This window comes from Xenopus laevis, chromosome 9_10L (assembly GCF_017654675.1).
Source record: "Xenopus laevis strain J_2021 chromosome 9_10L, Xenopus_laevis_v10.1, whole genome shotgun sequence".
Taxonomy (NCBI): domain Eukaryota; kingdom Metazoa; phylum Chordata; class Amphibia; order Anura; family Pipidae; genus Xenopus; species Xenopus laevis.
Window position 1 is genome coordinate 112,945,712 of NC_054387.1, and position 17,825 is coordinate 112,963,536.

Here is a 17,825-nt window from a genome sequence, read left to right on the forward strand (position 1 = left end):
TGTTTTCTACACTATTTGATGTTCACACTTGAGAAAGGGCCAGGTGCCCGAAACATGTTGTGTGGTAATGGAATAAAAAGAGCCTAATTGCAGTTATGCTGCATTTGTGAGTGTTTCCAACTGCTACTATAAATCGAATGTTTAAAGAGGATTCTCCAATGAGTATCCTACCAGTTCTGTGAGCAAAGTGAAAGATGTAAATGGAATAAAAATGTGCAAAAATAATTTGTTAAGCAGTGAAATAATGTTCCTTAGACAGCTCAATACGTTGTGAAAGGCAATAGCTTTTCCTGTTCCTTCCTGCCCTTCATGAAGATGGCATGTTAAAAATGTTCTTGCAGTTACACGTTGGTAAAATTATGAAAGACATTATTATTATTAGTATTATTGACGACTGTTCAAGTATTAACAACATTCAAATTATAATAAGTAGTGATGGGCGAATCTGACGAAACGCATTAAAGTCAATGGGCGTCGATGGACGACAATTTTGACACGTAACTCTTTGGTCCAAATCATGGGTGTCCGAATAATTTTGACATACAACAAATTTTATGCGTGCAACAATTTTTTATGACAATTTTTTTTGGCAGCAGTTTTGCGAAAACATTCACGGACAGCAAGGGCGGAAATCCGCCCCAAATCCATGCCTGCCAAATGAATTCGCCCATCACTAATAACAATAATAATAGTAGTATTATTATTAGCAACTGAATCATGGCAAGCAGATAAATATAATATAACAGTTATATTATTGTATACTTTTGTTTTATATTTAAATTCTGACATTTGAAATATTTTTTTCTCTTGCAGTAACCAACAATTCATGTAAGTTGTTCTTAATGAACATTATTTGAACATTCAGTTTATAAAAAATGTTTTCAATTGTTTTATTAACCGTAGTCAAATGTGAAAGTGCTTAGGGTAATATAGACAAGAGAGAGAGGTTTCAATGCACATTCCTTGGTCCCCTGTTCATTAATAATTTAGTGTCTGTGCAAATACATAAATAGTGTTTTGTTATTATCATATAATTGGCAAGCCACCACACCATGTCGCACATTTGGTCATGTGGTGCATAGACTGGCACTACCCTGCATGGCTGCTTTTCTTGGGTTTAGTATCTTCCAAACAGAGCTTACACCTTCCCGGCCATTTATAAGAGAGATTGCAAAAACCAAAACATTGGTTTCACAGACTTAAACTTACCCTGCATGTGGCTTTTAAGAGAGGGAAATAGAAATGGCATTGCCCATTTTAAAAAGAATAAGACCACCATTAAAGGGTCGGATGTTGGAGAGCTCCAACCACTTGGAAGTTTGGCCATTCGTTCTACAGACTTAAACAGTTATTTCTTCATGTCCGTGGAACTAATATTAAGTGCAAAATGTACACCGTATGGTTTATTTTAAACTCTATGCCAAACTTTCAAACAGGAATGGAATACAAATAAATAGGCAAAGCTGGCAATTGTCAGCATGGGAGTGAAGAGAATTCATGATGATCTCTGATTATTTTCCTCTTCCACTAGCCAAGGGATTTCAGTGTTGTATTACCCCATCCTGCTTATATAGCGGGTCCTTATGTTTACCCCACTGCACAGGCTATTATTCTTGGTCCAGTGGCTTATTCAGACTTTGATAACCTAGGTACCTACACTATGATCAGTAATTGTTAAAAATGGAGTCAAATACTTTGGAAAACATTTGTCAGTTTTATTGGATTATTCCTTATATTTGAGAATATTAAAAAGGGTTGTGGTATCCAAATTTACAGAACATGTACCCAACCTTAGTGTTTGATCCAGATGTATTAGACAAAGGGGGGATTAAATGTAAACTAAGTGATTTAACATAAATATATCACTATCACACATTTTATTGTATATTTCAGTGACTGGACGCTGCTCAGACTGTCACCCTAATGCTACATGTAAAGGGTTTCTTGACCTCTTCGAATGTACCTGTAAGGATGGATTCATTGGAGATGGCGTCTCATGCTCAGATATTGATGAATGTGCCTACTCCTGGTTAAACAACTGTTCTAATGGAAACTGTGTGAATACTATTGGCTCTTATCACTGTGTGTGCCCAGGTGGCTACACAAAAGGAGCAGGAAACACATGTGTTGATATTGATGAGTGTTCTCGTCCAGACCTGAATAGATGCCACCCAATAGCCACCTGCACTAATTATGATGGAACATACACATGTCAGTGTCCACCTGGTGTTTTTGGTAATGGATTTCACTGTGAAGATGGTCCATGTACTGGAGGTGTGTGTGGGGTCGGTCAGGATTGCCTGGCAAATGGCATCTCCTACTCTTGTGCTGATCCATGTGTCAGTCACACTGTTCTTGATGAACCCTGGAGAAGCGCTGCCAATGCACAATTTGTGGACATCAAATGTGACTATGACAAAGTGGGCTGGTATCGTTTTATTGGAAGTGGAGGAATACGCATGTCAGAATCCTGTGTTCCAACATGGAGGTGTAACTCTCATATACCTATGTGGTTAAATGGATCACATCCCATTCCAGCTGATGGTATAGTCAGTCGCAATGCCTGTGCTCATTGGGCAGGAGTTTGTTGTCTGTGGTCATCGACTGTACAAATTAAGGCTTGTCCTGGTGGATACTATGTCTATAAGCTGAATGGAACACCCGGCTGCTCCATGACATACTGCACAGGTATATTTATACTCTGGTTTGGTTAGCTTCTGCCCCTTGCAGTAAATTGTCTTTAAATGTAATATTTATGTCTGTAGTGACTACCTGCATATGACAAAACTATCAATGTGGACATGGGCTGAATATCAGCCAGAAAAAAAACATTCTGCTTGAAATCGGTTACATGTGCACAGAGTTATTTTGAAAGTGTGAGCTTTAATACATCTTCTAGGCAAAATGAGGACCTCCACCCCCCCCCCACACAAACACACGCACACAAAGGCTGTATTAGACCTAACTGACTCCTGCATGAGAAGAGAATATAGAAGGAGAGATGTTAACGGGGGATGATAAAGAATAACTTGATTATTTCAGAATTGGTACATCATTTTTAAATACTTATATCTTAAAATGTTGTACTGTGATGAAACTTATATAAAATTTTTCTTTTTGTGATAGTTCCCCTTAGAGTAAGATATCCCACACCTGTTGCTGTAAAATGTAATATTTTATCTTGAACTGAATTATTATGGTTAATATTAGGGACACACTCCACCACAATAGATTTGGCCCAAACTCAATCAAAACCCGATTTTTCATATGCAAATTAGCAACAAAAAAGTAAAAATCTTCAACTTCTAGTCTAAAGTCACATAATGAATTTAAAAAGTCAATAATAAGGTTTCATAATTAGTTCCAGTCAATCAAATCTTGAACCAAGTCCAACATTTGGGGGTATCCCTAATTAACACTCAAAACTTAGGTAGAGGTCAGTAGAGGCCAATTCCAAACTGTAAGGCCACTCACCGTTGTGTGGAAGGGATGTCTGGTTCTGTCCGTCCTTGCAGGCAAGTAGTTTGTCGCAGTCGCCGGCGAAAGTGCGCCTGTGCGTCTGTGCGCGGGCGTGCGCGCGCTGCGTATGTTCGTGCGTGCGTTGCGTCGCCCGGCGTTTTTGCGCATGCGAGTTCACGCCAGGCCTATATCAACTCAGTTGACATACAAACAAACTGCTAGGTTATCTTAGTTCATTTCCAAGAGACCCCAGCGTTATAGATTTGATCTCCTGTTGTTGACCCGGCTATTCCTGACTCGCTTGAACTCTGCCTGCACCCGACCTCGGCCTGACTTTGACTACGAACCTATTCTGCCTGCATCTGACCCCGGCCTGAGCCTGTTTATGAACCTGAGCTGCCTGCCTCTGACCCGGACCTGTTTGACCTCAGCCTTCATACTCCTGTTACTTCGTCTGGACTCTCCGGCCTCTTTTCACAGCGCATTCTTCCTGTTCCATCCTCAGGTTAGTCTGTCACTGGTGAAAGCTGCTTGTGAGCCCTCTTCTACTAACTGATCCGCATAAAGCCTTATAGTATAACCTAGCCATGGATCAAGAAGAAGAGGAATCTGTGTTAAGTCAAATGACACAGCAACTGGCTGCTCTCACCCAAGCAGTCCAAGAACTACAAGGAGGATACAATCAACTCCAGGACCAGCTGCAGAATGTGCAACCTGCTGCTGGACCACCTCCTGTTATAAATATGCAGCAACCCAGTACTTCTGCCTCTTCCGCTGCTGCTGAGCCCAAGTTATCTCTCCCAGAGAAATTTTCCGGTGACCAGAAGAAATTCAGACTTTTTGTTAACAATTGCAAGTTGTTTTTTACGTTAAAACCCTTATCTTATCCGACAGATCAAGTGAAGGTGGGGTTTATTATTTCCTTGCTTCAAGGTCAACCTCAGTCCTGGGCCTTTCGTCTTATGGAACAACAAAACCTTGCACTCTCATCTGTGGAAACCTTCTTTTCTGCCATGGCTGTCATTTATGACGATCCACATCGTACTGAGACTGCTGAAGCTGCATTAAGAGCTCTCACTCAGGGCCGACGGCCTGTAGAGGACTATGCTATGGAGTTTCGGGAACTTGCTGTGGAGACTGAGTGGAATGATGCAGCACTCAAACATCAATTTCGTTTGGGATTATCCATAGGTTTAAAAGATGAGGTTGCTCGTGTGGGAATTCCTGGCTCCCTGGAGGAATTGATTCTTCTGGCCGTACAATTGGACATAAGACTGCGCGAAAGGAGAACTGAAAGAGTTGCTGAGACCTCTCCTTCTTGGGTCACTCCCAGAGCTCCCCCTCCAGTGAGAAACATTCCTGTGCTTCCTGACCCTGAGCCAATGCAAATCGGGACTATCAGACCCACTCTTTCGACTGAAGAGAGATTGAGAAGACGAAGGCTTAACTTATGCCTCTATTGTGGGCAAGCAGGACATCTTCTTCGAACCTGCCCTATTCGTCCAGCTTCCCCAAGTAAAAGAACTTCCTTTTCCGTTACTAATCAGTCATTAAGCTACTCCCCTTTACTGATTGTATCTCTTTCTTTACAGTGGGGAGAGGAACAGGTGAATCTTCCAGCCCTTGTTGATTCTGGTGCAAGTGGGTGCTTTATTGACTCTCAAGTAGTTGATAATCTTCACATTCCTCTTCTGTCTAAAGAGAGTCCTGTCTTTATTAGTCGCGGACGGTTCTGCAATCAGCTCCGGACCTGTGACTCAAGAGACTATTTCCCTGATCACTTGTTTGAATAAAATTCACTTTGAGCAATTGAGTTTTGATGTTGTTGCCTCCCCATTATTTGCAGTCATCTTAGGTCTTCCGTGGCTTCGTAAGCATAACCCTGTTATTGATTGGGTCTCCGGAAAATTAACCTTTTACTCTGAACTTTGTCGAACGTCTTGTCTACAACCCCTTGGGAAACAGTTATGTGCAGTGCCTTCAAGTATCAAACTTAATCCTCTTCCGGAACAGTACTAAGAATTCGCAGATATTTTTGACAAGAAAGGTGCGGACATATTACCTCCTCACAGAATATATGATTGTCCGATTGAACTTTTGCCTGGCAGTCAAGTACCCTTTGGACGTATTTATCCACTATCCGAGCCAGAACTAAAGACTCTTAAGGATTATGTGGACGAGAACCTGGCCAAAGGGTTCATAAGATATTCTACGTCCCCAGCAGGAGCTGGTATTTTTTTTGTAGGGAAGAAGGATGGTTCATTAAGGCCATGTATTGATTACAGGGAATTGAACAAAATAACCATTAAAAATCGATATTCGCTTCCTCTTGTTCCAGAACTGGTACAACAGCTTCGAGGTGCAAAGATTTTTTCAAAACTTGATCTGCAAGGAGCCTATAATTTAGTGAGGATCCGCAAGGGAGATGAGTGGAAGACTGCTTTTCGTACCCGATATGGGCATTTTGAATATCTGGTTATGCCATTCGGGCTTTGCAACGCGCCCGCAACATTTCAGCATTTTGCAAATTATGTTTTACGGGACTTTCTTGATATTTTTGCAGTTGTTTATTTGGATGATATTCTTATTTTTTCACAGTCACTTCAGGAGCATCGAATCCATTTGAAAAAAGTCTTCACTTGTCTCAGAACCCATCGTCTGTATGTGAAATTAGAGAAGTGTGAATTTGAAAGAGAATCTGTGGAATTTTTGGGTTTCATCATCTCGTCTAAAGGAATTCAAATGGATCACAAGAAGGTCTCTGCCATTCTGGACTGGCCAATCCCTACTAATCGCCGGTCTGTTCAGAGTTTTATAGGATTTTCTAATTTTTATAGGAAATTTATCAAAAATTTTTCTCAGATTATTCTTCCTATAACTAAACTTACATGTTCCAATAAAAAATTTGTTTGGACTGACGAAGCACAAGTAGCCTTTTCCATTCTGAAGAAGACTTTTACTTCTGCCCCAATTTTGTGTCATCCTGATCCAACTCTACCTTTTGTGGTTGAGGTAGATGCATCAGAATCTGCAGTGGGAGCCATTTTGTCTCAAAGAACTACAGTCAAGGAGGAGCATCATCCTGTTGCTTTTTTTTCTAGGAAATTGAATAAAGCGGAACAAAACTATGATGTCTCTGACAGAGAACTGTTGGCGATTAAGCTCGCATTTGAGGAATGGAGATTCTTGCTTGAGGGTGCTAAACATCCAGTCATCGTATATACAGATCATCGAAATCTTGAATATTTACGTTCCGCTAAACGTCTCAGACCAAGACAGGCTCGTTGGGCAATGTTTTTTATGAGATTCTGTTTTCACATTACTTATCGTCCAGGTAGTAAAAATGTTAAAGCTGATGCCCTTTCTCGCATGTTTTCCACAGACCCATCTCCAAACTCCTCTTCTGAAACAATTCTGAAATCAAGTAATTTTTTCTCTCTTCTTCAAGAATCTTTAATGGATTGTTTAAAGAGAGCATCATCTTCGGTACCTGATGTTATTTCTGGTCGATATTTCTTGTCTCGAAGGTCTAATTTATTATTTTTTGGAGCAAAGATTTTTGTACCAAGTGAGATTCGGCTCGATGTTCTCAAAACTGTTCATGATTCGAAACTTGCTGGTCATCCTGGTATTAAAAAGACTATTATTTTAGCTAAAAGATTCTTTTGGTGGCCAACTTTAGCCAAAGATTGCACGGCATTTGTATCATCATGCAAAACTTGTGCTAGATTCAAGAGTCCACGTTCCAAGCCAGTGGGATTACTTCAACCTCTTCCTATCCCAATGCGTCCTTGGGGATCCGTTTCAGTGGACTTTATTTCTGAGTTGCCACCTTCACAAGGACAAACTACGATTTTTGTTTGTGTCGACAGATTAACCAAGATGGCACACTTTTCATCATTACATAAATTACCTTCAGCCGCAGTCACGGCTGAAACTTTTATTAGAGAGGTGATTCGTCTACATGGAGTTCCTGAAATTGTGTCTGACCGTGGTGTTCAGTTCACGTCCCAATTTTGGAGAGCACTATGTAAGGCACTTCAGATCAAAGTTTCATTATCCTCTGCCTTTCATCCACAATCTAATGGACAGACAGAGAGGACTAACCAGACTCTTGAGCAGTATCTACAATGTTTTTCTTCCTTTGCTCAGGATGATTGGGTAACGTTATTACCTCTGGCAGAATTTGCCTATAATAATGCCCATCATTCTTCGATACAACAATCACCATTTTTTGCAAATTTTGGTCTTGACCCGGCTATGTTTCCAGCTTCTGTACCTGAAGTACCTGTTCTTGCAGTCCAGGATCGCCTTGCTTTTCTGTCTTCAAATTTCAAAACTCTACAGCAGACAATGGCCAAGGCACAACGTGATTATAAAGACTATGCGGACCGTAGACGTTCTTCGGGGCCAAACTTCAAAGTTGGAGATAAGGTATGGTTGTCTTCTGTAAATTTGAGACTAACTTGCCCTAGTAAGAAGTTGGGTCAGAAATACCTGGGACCTTTTTCCATTATTAAACAGATTAATTCTGTTACATTTCAACTTGAGCTACCGTGCTCTTGGAAGATACATCCTGTTTTTCATATGGCTCTTCTTAAACCTGTGATTCCTAACATCTTTCAAGAACGGACTATTCCTCCTCCTCCTGCGGTTTTGGTTGATGGTCAGGAGGAGTTTGAAGTGGAGAAAATTTTGGATTCAAGATTTCGAGGTAAACGAATCCAGTATCTTGTCAAATGGAAGGGTTTTGGTATGGAAGAGAACTCTTGGGAACCCGCATCTAATCTCCATACTCCCAGTCTTCTTCAGAGGTTTCATCGAGCTCATCCAGAGAAGCCAGGTTCGTTTCGCGTCCTGAGGCCGCTCTTTGGGGGAGGCACTGTAAGGCCACTCACCGTTGTGTGGAAGGGATGTCTGGTTCTGTCCGTCCTTGCAGGCAAGTAGTTTGTTGCAGTCGCCGGCAAAAGCGCGCCTGTGCGCCTGTGCGCGGGCGTGCGCTTTGATGCGCGTGCGCATTGTCGCACGCGCGTCTTTGCGCGCGCTGCGTATGTTCGTGCGTGCGTTGCGTCGCCCGGCATTTTTGCGCATGCGAGTTCACGCCAGGCCTATATCAACTCAGTTGACATACAAACAAACTGCTAGGTTATCTTAGTTCATTTCCAAGAGACCCCAGCGTTATAGATTTGATCTCCTGTTGTTGACCCGGCTATCCCTGACTCGCTTGAACTCTGGTGCACCCGACCTCGGCCTGACTTTGACTACGAACCTATTCTGCCTGCATCTGACCCCGACCTGAGCCTGTTTATGAACCTGAGCTGCCTGCCTCTGACCCGGACCTGTTTGACCTCAGCCTTCATACTCCTGTTACTTCGTCTGGACTCTCCGGCCTCTTTTCACAGCGCATTCTTCCTGTTCCATCCTCAGGTTAGTCTGTCGCTGGTGAAAGCTGCTTGTGAGCCCTCTTCTACTAACTGATCCGCATAAAGCCTTATACCAAACTATAGCTATCTGTATGCATTGGTCTATGCAGTAGTCTGCTCAGAAATTTGAGATTTTATCCGATAGAAGCTGAATAACAGGGAGAAAGGAAGGGTACTTTATGTGCCACAATCTTTCCGACACTTTGGGGATTTATTGGTAAATTGATTATTAGACTTTTGTGGCCTATATGAATTCCTTGAGTGCCTGAATGCTTACTTTTGTTGCTCATATTAAATTACCTTTATGGTGGTTTCCCACAGGTTGATTTTTTTCAAAACTCAAAAAAGTTAAATTGTTTTCAGAATTTTTGAGATGAATATTTGTGAGCTATAATTTTTTTTAATTTTAACCTAGTTTTTTCCCCCAAAATGGTCCCGAGCAAGTTGCTGGAAATTTTTTTTACCTTTCACAATAAAGTCTAAAGGAAAATATGACTGCAGGAAGAATTTATTGAGCATTTTTTGCATTTTTACTACTAGTGATGAGTGAATATGTCCTGTTTTGCTTCACCGAAAAATTCTCGAAATTGTGAAAACATTTGCACAACTGCGAAAAATTCGCAAAACGCATTAAAGTCAGTGGGTATCAATTTTTTTTCATGCATGACAATTTTTTATGCCCGCAACAATTTTTCTTGGTCCAAATGCATTAAAATCAATGGACATTGTTTTGTTGCGACTTTTTCATCCAAATGCATTAAAGTCAAGGGGTGTTTTTTTCTTATGGGCATTTTTTGTTTTGGCAACTTTTTGTGGAATTTTTCCACTGTGAATTTTTGCCGCAGTTTCACGAAAACATTTTCAGGTTACAAAATTTCGCTGAGAACACATGGCTGGTGAAAAATTTCACTCATCGCTATTTACTACTGACAGAAATAAGGACATTTTTTAAAACAAATCATACGTTTGTCTGTAGGATTGCCACTTGGCTTGTATTTTACAGGCCTGGTGGTAATAATAATAAAAATGTATGGTGCCAATCTTATTAATAGGGAATCAACATAAAATAACATAAAATATAGGAAGGCATGTTTTTTTCCAGAAAAGATGGCAACTCTAAGGGGCACATTTACTTATCTCGAGTGAAGGAATAGAATAAAAAATACTTCGAATTTCGAAGTATTTTTTTGGCTACTTCGACCATCTAAATGGCTACTTCGACCTTCGACTACGACTTCGAATCAAACGATTCAAACTAAAAATCATTCGTCTATTCGACCATTCGATAGTCAAAGTACTGTCTCTTTAAAAAAACCTACTTCGCCACCTAAAACCTACCAAGCATCAATGTTAGCCTATTGGGAAGGTCCCCATAGGCTTTCTAGCCAATTTGGGATCAAAGGAAAATCGTTTGATCGATGGATTAAAATCCTTCGAATCATTTGTTTCGAAGGATTTAATCGTTTGATCAAACGATTTTTCCTTTGATCGTTCGATCGCAGGAAATGCGATAAATCCTTCAACTTCGATATTGGAAATTGAAGGATTTTACTTTTGCCCCCAGTTGTCTGTTATGAGATATATGGTTCAAACTACCTAGAAATTAAAAAAAAATCAACACAATTTCACAAAAGATAAAGAAATAAAAAATGGTTTATGGAAATTGTTGTACAAAATACATATTCAAAAATAAATGTACTTAAGACTGCAAGACCAAATAAAATTGTGAATTCCAAAATAAGCACCACAATCTATAATTTATAAAATAAGACATCCCTTTGAACTCAAAAAACTACAATATAAAAAAATACATGTTTTTATCTGTTTATTAAAAAACAGACTTTTCTCCTCATTTTTAAAAAATGCAAATATACATATCTGCGTATCATATCACGCAATGCTGCAGAATTATTTTTTTTCCAAGTCCTCCAAAGGCAGTGGCCTGACTGTTTCAGGAGGATTCTTCAATGAGTATCCTACCATTTCTGTGTACACTGAGAGCAGAATGAAAGATGTAAATGGAATAAAAATGTGCAAAAATAATTTGTGTCCTGTACTCCTGTAATGTAATAATGTTCCTTAGAAAGTTCAATCCACTGTGAAAGGCAATTGCTTTCCTGTTCCTTCCTGCCCTTCATAAGGATGGCTTGTTAAAATGTTCTTGCAGTTACAAGTTAGAAAACTTATGGATATTATTATTATTATTGACTACTGTTCGAGTATTAACAACACTCAAATTATTGTATATCTCGACTGAAATATGAAAGGCAGATAAATATAACATTGTTTTATAATTGTATTATTTTATTTGATATTTAAATTATGACATTTGTTTTTTTCTCTCTTGCAGTTACCAGCACTTCATGTAAGTTGTTCTTAATTAACATTATCTAAACATACGAACTATAAATAATGTTTTTTAATTGTATTAATTGTAGTCAAATTTGGAATTAGAAGGTTCGATTCAATTAAGGGTCCCTGTCCCCTAAAATAGCCCACTCAGTTGTGTTTATCGCAGAAGTCCTTGGTTAATATAGAAAAGAGAGGGGTTTGGGTGTCTATCCAATATGCTTTTGGATTGTGTGACCAGGTCTGCAGGCTTAGACTGGGCCAACGAGACACTGAGATAAAACCTGGTGGGCCTTGACCGGAAACTCTGGCCATTGTCCCCTGACCTTCCCATGTGGCCTTGGTCACAGCCACAAAAAGAATAAGGTATGTGTGGAGAGGGGTTGCACCTGGGGCAGGGGCCCCTGAGGTAGCAGTTCCTGTGGGCCCTGGACCCACCAGTCTGATGCTGCAGGGCCAAAAGAACCACATGCCTACAACACAAAGTTAAAGGGGCACTGAGCATGTACTTCTTCTGTCTGCATTCCCTTAGGTTTGGGCCTTCTTTGAGCCTGGCACACTCAATCCTCCCACTAGCCACTGTTTCCACTGTGGGGTGATTCAGTTGTTTAACAGTAAACCAAGAACTTATAGTTGAAAAGAGGGCACAGTTCATCCAAAAAGACAATGATCCTTAACATGCCTCAGAATCCACCATGAGCTCATTGAGGAAAAGCAAAGTGAAGCTTTTGTAAAATCTCCTGACTTACACAAACTTTAAACGCTAGGGGTAGATTTTAGATATGCAGGACAGTGACCCAAGAAGATCCTGGAATTGGAAGTGAGGAATGTTCACTATATGGTTTATATGTGAAACTGTATGCTTAACTGGCAAACAGAAATGGAACTACAAATAAATGGGTAAAACTGGCAATTGTCAGCATGGGAGTGAAGAGAATTAATGATGATCTCTGATTATTTTCCTCTCCCACTAGCCAAGGGATTTCTGTGTGGTATTACCCCATCCTGCTTATATAGGGGTTGTAATGTTTACCCCACTGCACAGGCTATTATTCTTGGACCATTGGCTTATTCAGGTTTTGCTAGACTAGGTACAAAACAGTAATTGTTAAAAATTGTCTAAAAACTTTTAAAAACAGTTCTCAATTTTATTGGATTAATACTTATATTTGACTTGAGGATATTAAAGAGAGTGGTGGTACACAAACCTACAGTACATGTACCCAATCCTAATGTTTTGTCCAGATGCATTAGATAAAAACATGGGTTAAAATGGAAACAAAGTCATTTAGCATATATAAATCATTATTACATATTTTATTTGTTTATTTAAGGCCCTGGAAGCTGCTCAGACTGTCACCCTGATGCTACATGTGAAGGATATCCTGGGCAATCCGTACAATGTACCTGTAAGGATGGATTCATTGGAGATGGCGTCTCATGTTCAGATATTGATGAATGTGCCAACTCCTGGTTAAACAACTGTACTTATGGAAATTGTGTGAATACTATTGGCTCTTATGACTGTGTGTGTCCTACTGGCTACACAAAAGGAGCAGGAAACACATGTGTTGACATTGATGAGTGTTCTAATCCAGACCTGAATACATGCCACCCAATAGCCACCTGCATTAATAAAGATGGAACTTACACATGTCAGTGTCCACCTGGTGCTTTTAGTAATGGATTTAACTGTGAATTTGGTCCCTGTACCGGAGATGTGTGTGGGGTCGGTCAGGATTGCCTGACAGATGGCAGGTCCTACTCTTGTGCTGATCCATGTGTCAGTCACACTGTTCTTAATGAACCCTGGAGAAGCGCTGCCAATGCAGAATTTGTGGACATCAAATGTGACTATGACAAAGTGGGCTGGTATCGTTTTATTGGAAGTGGAGGAATACGCATGCCGGAATCCTGTGTTCCGACATGGAGGTGTAACTCTCATATACCTATGTGGTTAAATGGATCACATCCCATTCCAGCTGATGGTATTGTCAGTCTCATTGCCTGTGCTCATTGGGCAGGAGTTTGCTGTCTGTGGTCATCAACTGTACAGATTAAGGCTTGTCCTGGAGGATACCATGTCTATAAACTGAATGGAACACCCGGCTGCTCCATGACATACTGCACAGGTATATTGACTACACACTGGTCTTGCCTTTAAATGTAATCTTTCCATCCATAGTGATGACTTGCATATGACCAATCTGCCAATGTACACATGGATTGAATATCAGCCAGAAAAACACACATCTGTTACATGTGCAAAGAGTTGTTTGAAATTGTGAGCTTTAACACATATTTTAGGCAAAATGAGCACACCACACAAAGGCTGTATTCGACTTAACTTTCCATTAAGATCTGACACTGACTCCTGCATGAAGAGAGAATAAGAAAAGACTGATGATAAGGGGGGGTAGTAAATAATAACTTTATTATTTCAGAAACAGTACAGAATTTTTAAATGATTATATTTGAAAATGTCATACTTTATTGTGTTGAAACTTGTAATACATTTTCCTTTTTGTGATAGATCCCCTTTGACTTAAAATAAAATAAGATATCCCACACCTGTATCTTTGAAATGTAGAATTTTATCTTGAACAGAATGATTATGGTTAATATTAAGGATGCTCTGAATTCACCACAATGGATTTGGGCCAATATGGTGAAGAACCCTCATTTTGCATATGCAAATTAGCAAAAAAAAGGTCAACTTCTGGTCTAAATTTAGAAGCTGAATTCAAATTTAAATGATAATTAGGTTTCAGGTTAGACAACTAACCAAATCCCAAAACTAGTCCAAGATTTGGGGCATCCCTAATTAACACCCACAACTAAATTATAGGTCACTTTAGGGTCTCTCTAAATTGCAGTGTTTAAAAAAATTTTCATGCCGGCGACAATTCCGACACCGGCAACAATTCTGACGTGCGTTAAAGTCAATGAGCGCCTATTAATTGTCGCCAGCGTCGGAATAGTCGTTGCATCAGAATTGTTGTAGGCAGAAAAAAAAAATTGACGCTGGAGAATTTTAGGGCAACTTCGCAAATTTATTTATATAAATTTGCCCATCACTATTTAAAAAACATAATTTTAACAATGTCTATTTAGCACTAGATACTGAGAAGTATTGAGCTCCAGATACAAATGTTTTATTGTTATTCACTCTTTTCTTTTATCTCTTTGAGAGTTTTCTACTTTGGTAGGTGGTTAGCATAAAAATCTGGTTTAACAGAATTTGTCAACTTTTTGCTATTTGTGGAATTGGTCAATACAAATGAAGCTGTCTGTATGCATTGGTCTATTTAGTAGCCTGCTCAGGAAGGTTGAAATTTCATTACATAAAGGCTGAATAACAGGGCAGAACCAAAAATCTAAGGAAAGGTGCCTAACACAATGTTTCCAACACTTTGGGGATTTATTGATGAATTGATTTTTAATCTTTTGTGGCCTATGTGGATTCCTTGAGTGCCTGAATGCCTATATTAAATAGCCTTCATGGTGTTTTCCGACAGGTTGATTTTTTTCACATTCATATCAACAATGGTCCCTAGCAAGAAGCAGGAAAAACTGACACAGGAAAAAAGCCTGTGGGAAATTCAACAGCAGGAAGATTTTTATGAGCATTTTTTACAAGGGTTTACATTTAACACTGACAGAAATCAAGAAGAAACAAAAAATAAAATCATACATTAGTCTGTAGGGCTGCCACCTGGCCAGTATTTTACTGGCCTGCCATGAATAATAATAATGTATGATGCCAGTGTAATTAATAAGGAATTAACATAAAAATGTAGGAAAGGAGGAATTTTTATTTCCAGAAAAGATGAACACTGAATTTCACAAAATATAGAGAAATATAACTACCAAAAAAGGTATTCTTGAAATCATTACATAAAAAACTAAAGCAATACAAAAATAAATGTACTTGTTACTTTTTATTCAAAAATAGACTTTCCCCCTTTTCTTTTGTAATGCAAAATGAACATATCATATAGGCAATGTTGCACAAAAAAATGTTTGGCAATTCCTCCAAAGGCAGTGGCCTTGCTGCTACAAGAGGATTCTTCAGTGAGTATCCTACCAGTTCTGTATACATTGAGAGCAGAATAAAGATGTAAATAGAGTAAACATGTGAAAAAATAATTTTCATCATCCAACATATAATAATAATAATAATATAATAATGTTCCTTAGACCGCTCAATACATTGAGAATGACAATTGTTTTTTCCGGTTTCTTCCTGCCCTTCATGAAAATGGCATGTTAGAAATGTTCTTGCAATTACAAGTTAGAAAAAAAATGAAGAATTACATGATTATTATTAATATTAATTACCGTTCAATAGTGATGGATGAATCTGTGCCAAAAAATTCATGAAAGACATTGAAGTCAACGTAAATAATTTTGACGCAAGCGACAATTTCATATGCGCGACTATTTGGTCCAAATGCATTAAAGTCAATGGGCATCCAAATAATTTTAATGCACGACAATTTTTTGCTGTAGTTTTGTGAATAAATTTGCTTGCAGCGAAACTTGGAAATTCGCAGCGAATTTGTATCTGTCGAATTTATTCGCCCATCACTACTGTTCAATCATTAACAATATACAAATTATTACATATACCGACTAAAACATGGTAGGCAGATAAATATAACAGTTTTATTATTGTATTATTGTATTTTGTTTTTAAATTATGACATCTGATATTTTTTTTTCTTTTGCAGTTACCAACACCCCATGTAAGTTGTTCTTAATTAACATTATCTAAACATATAAACTATAAATAATGTTTTAAATTGTTGTATGAATTGTAGTCGAATGAGAAATGAGAAGGTTCTATTCAATTAAAGTGTCACTGTCCCCTAAAAGTAGCCCTCTCAGTTGTGTTTACTGCAGAAGTGCTTAGGGTAATGTAGAAACGAGAGGGGTTTTGATCAATGCACATTCCCTGGTCCCCTGTTTCACTAGTAATAGTAGTAGTGTCTGTGCTAGTGCATATACTCTTTTAATTTAATTACAAAGTTAACATAACCTTCCCAGCCATTTCGTTATTATAAGAGAGAGATTGCAAATCCCACAACATTGGTTTTACAGGTCTAAAGATCCCCTGCTTGTGGCTTTTAAGAGAGGGAAATAGAAATGACCCAGACCAACATCCATTATTTAAGGCCATTTTTAAAGACCACCATTAAAAGAATTGGTGTGAAACTGTATGCCTAACTGGCACATGGGAATGGTACTACAAATAAATGGGCAAAGCTGGCAATTGTCAGCATGGAAGTGATGAGAATTAAACCATATGTTTCATTATTTTCCTCTCCCACTAGCCACTGCTTTTATAGGGGGTTATGAGTACATTACTGCACAGGCTAGTATTATAAGCCTATTGGCTTATTCTGGCTTTGCTAACCTAGGTACAATGCAGTATGGCCAGTAATTGTTAAAAATTTTAAATACTTTTCGAAACCTTTGTCAATATTATTGGATTAGGTAAACAAATGTATTTAACTGTAAACTAAGTAATTTAGAATAAATATATCAATAAAACACATTTTATTGTTTATGTCAGGCCCCGGATGCTGCTCACACTGTCACCCTGATGCTACATGTGAAGGCTATTCTGGCCAATCCTCCCAATGTACCTGTAAGGATGGATTCACTGGAGATGGTGTCTCATGCTCAGATGTTGATGAATGTGCCATCTCCTCATTAAACAGCTGTTCTTATGGATATTGTGTGAATACTATTGGCTCCTATAACTGTGTGTGTCTTGATGGCTACACAAAGGGAACAGGAAACACATGTGTTGATATTGATGAGTGTTCTAGTCCAGACCTGAATAAATGCCACCCATTAGCCACCTGCAATAATTATGATGGAGGGTACACATGTCAGTGTCGACCTGGTGTGTTTGGTAATGGATTTCACTGTGAAGATGGTCCATGTTCCAGAGGTGTGTGTGGGGTCGGTATGGATTGTCTGACAGATGGCATCTCCCACTCTTGTTCTGATCCATGTGTCAGTCACACTGTTCTTGATGAACCCTGGAGAAGCACTGCCAATGCACAATTTGTGGACATCAAATGTGACTATGACAAAGTGGGCTGGTATCGTTTTATTGGAAGTGGAGGAGTACGCATGTCAGAATCCTGTGTTCCAACATGGAGGTGTAACTCTCATATACCTATGTGGTTAAATGGATCACATCCCATTCCAGCTGATGGTATTGTCAGTCGCAATGCCTGTGCTCATTGGGCAGGAGTTTGTTGCCTGTGGTCATCAACTGTACAGATTAAGGCTTGTCCTGGTGGATACTATGTCTATAAACTGGATGGAACACCCGGCTGCTCCATGACATACTGCACAGGTATATTGACTACACACTGGTTTGGTTAGCTTCTACCTCATGTCTGCAGTATCTGTCTTAAAATATAATCTTTCTGTCTGTAGTGATGATTTGCATGTAACAAATCTGCCAATGTGCACATGGGGTAAATGTCAGCCAGAAAAATAGATTTCTGCCTGAAATCTGTTTGTTACATGTGCACAGAGTCATTCTTTTGAGCTTAAAAGAAGACACTCGAC

At 39.1% G+C, this 17,825-nt stretch overlaps 1 protein-coding gene across 4 annotated transcripts in view; it reads left to right on the forward strand.

Moving 5' to 3' along the window:
• Positions 1-17,825, forward strand: part of LOC108701900 (fibrillin-1) — a 64,907-nt gene that overhangs the window by 21,486 nt on the left and 25,596 nt on the right. For all 4 annotated transcript variants that reach the window (XM_041576820.1, XM_041576819.1, XM_041576822.1 and 1 more), the window contains 6 exons: positions 814-828; positions 1,894-2,688; positions 11,233-11,247; positions 12,566-13,363; positions 15,965-15,979; positions 16,810-17,607. In XM_041576820.1, coding sequence (XP_041432754.1) covers positions 814-828; positions 1,894-2,688; positions 11,233-11,247; positions 12,566-13,363; positions 15,965-15,979; positions 16,810-17,607 — 2,436 coding nt within the window. The remainder of the gene's footprint in view (positions 1-813; positions 829-1,893; positions 2,689-11,232; positions 11,248-12,565; positions 13,364-15,964; positions 15,980-16,809; positions 17,608-17,825) is intronic.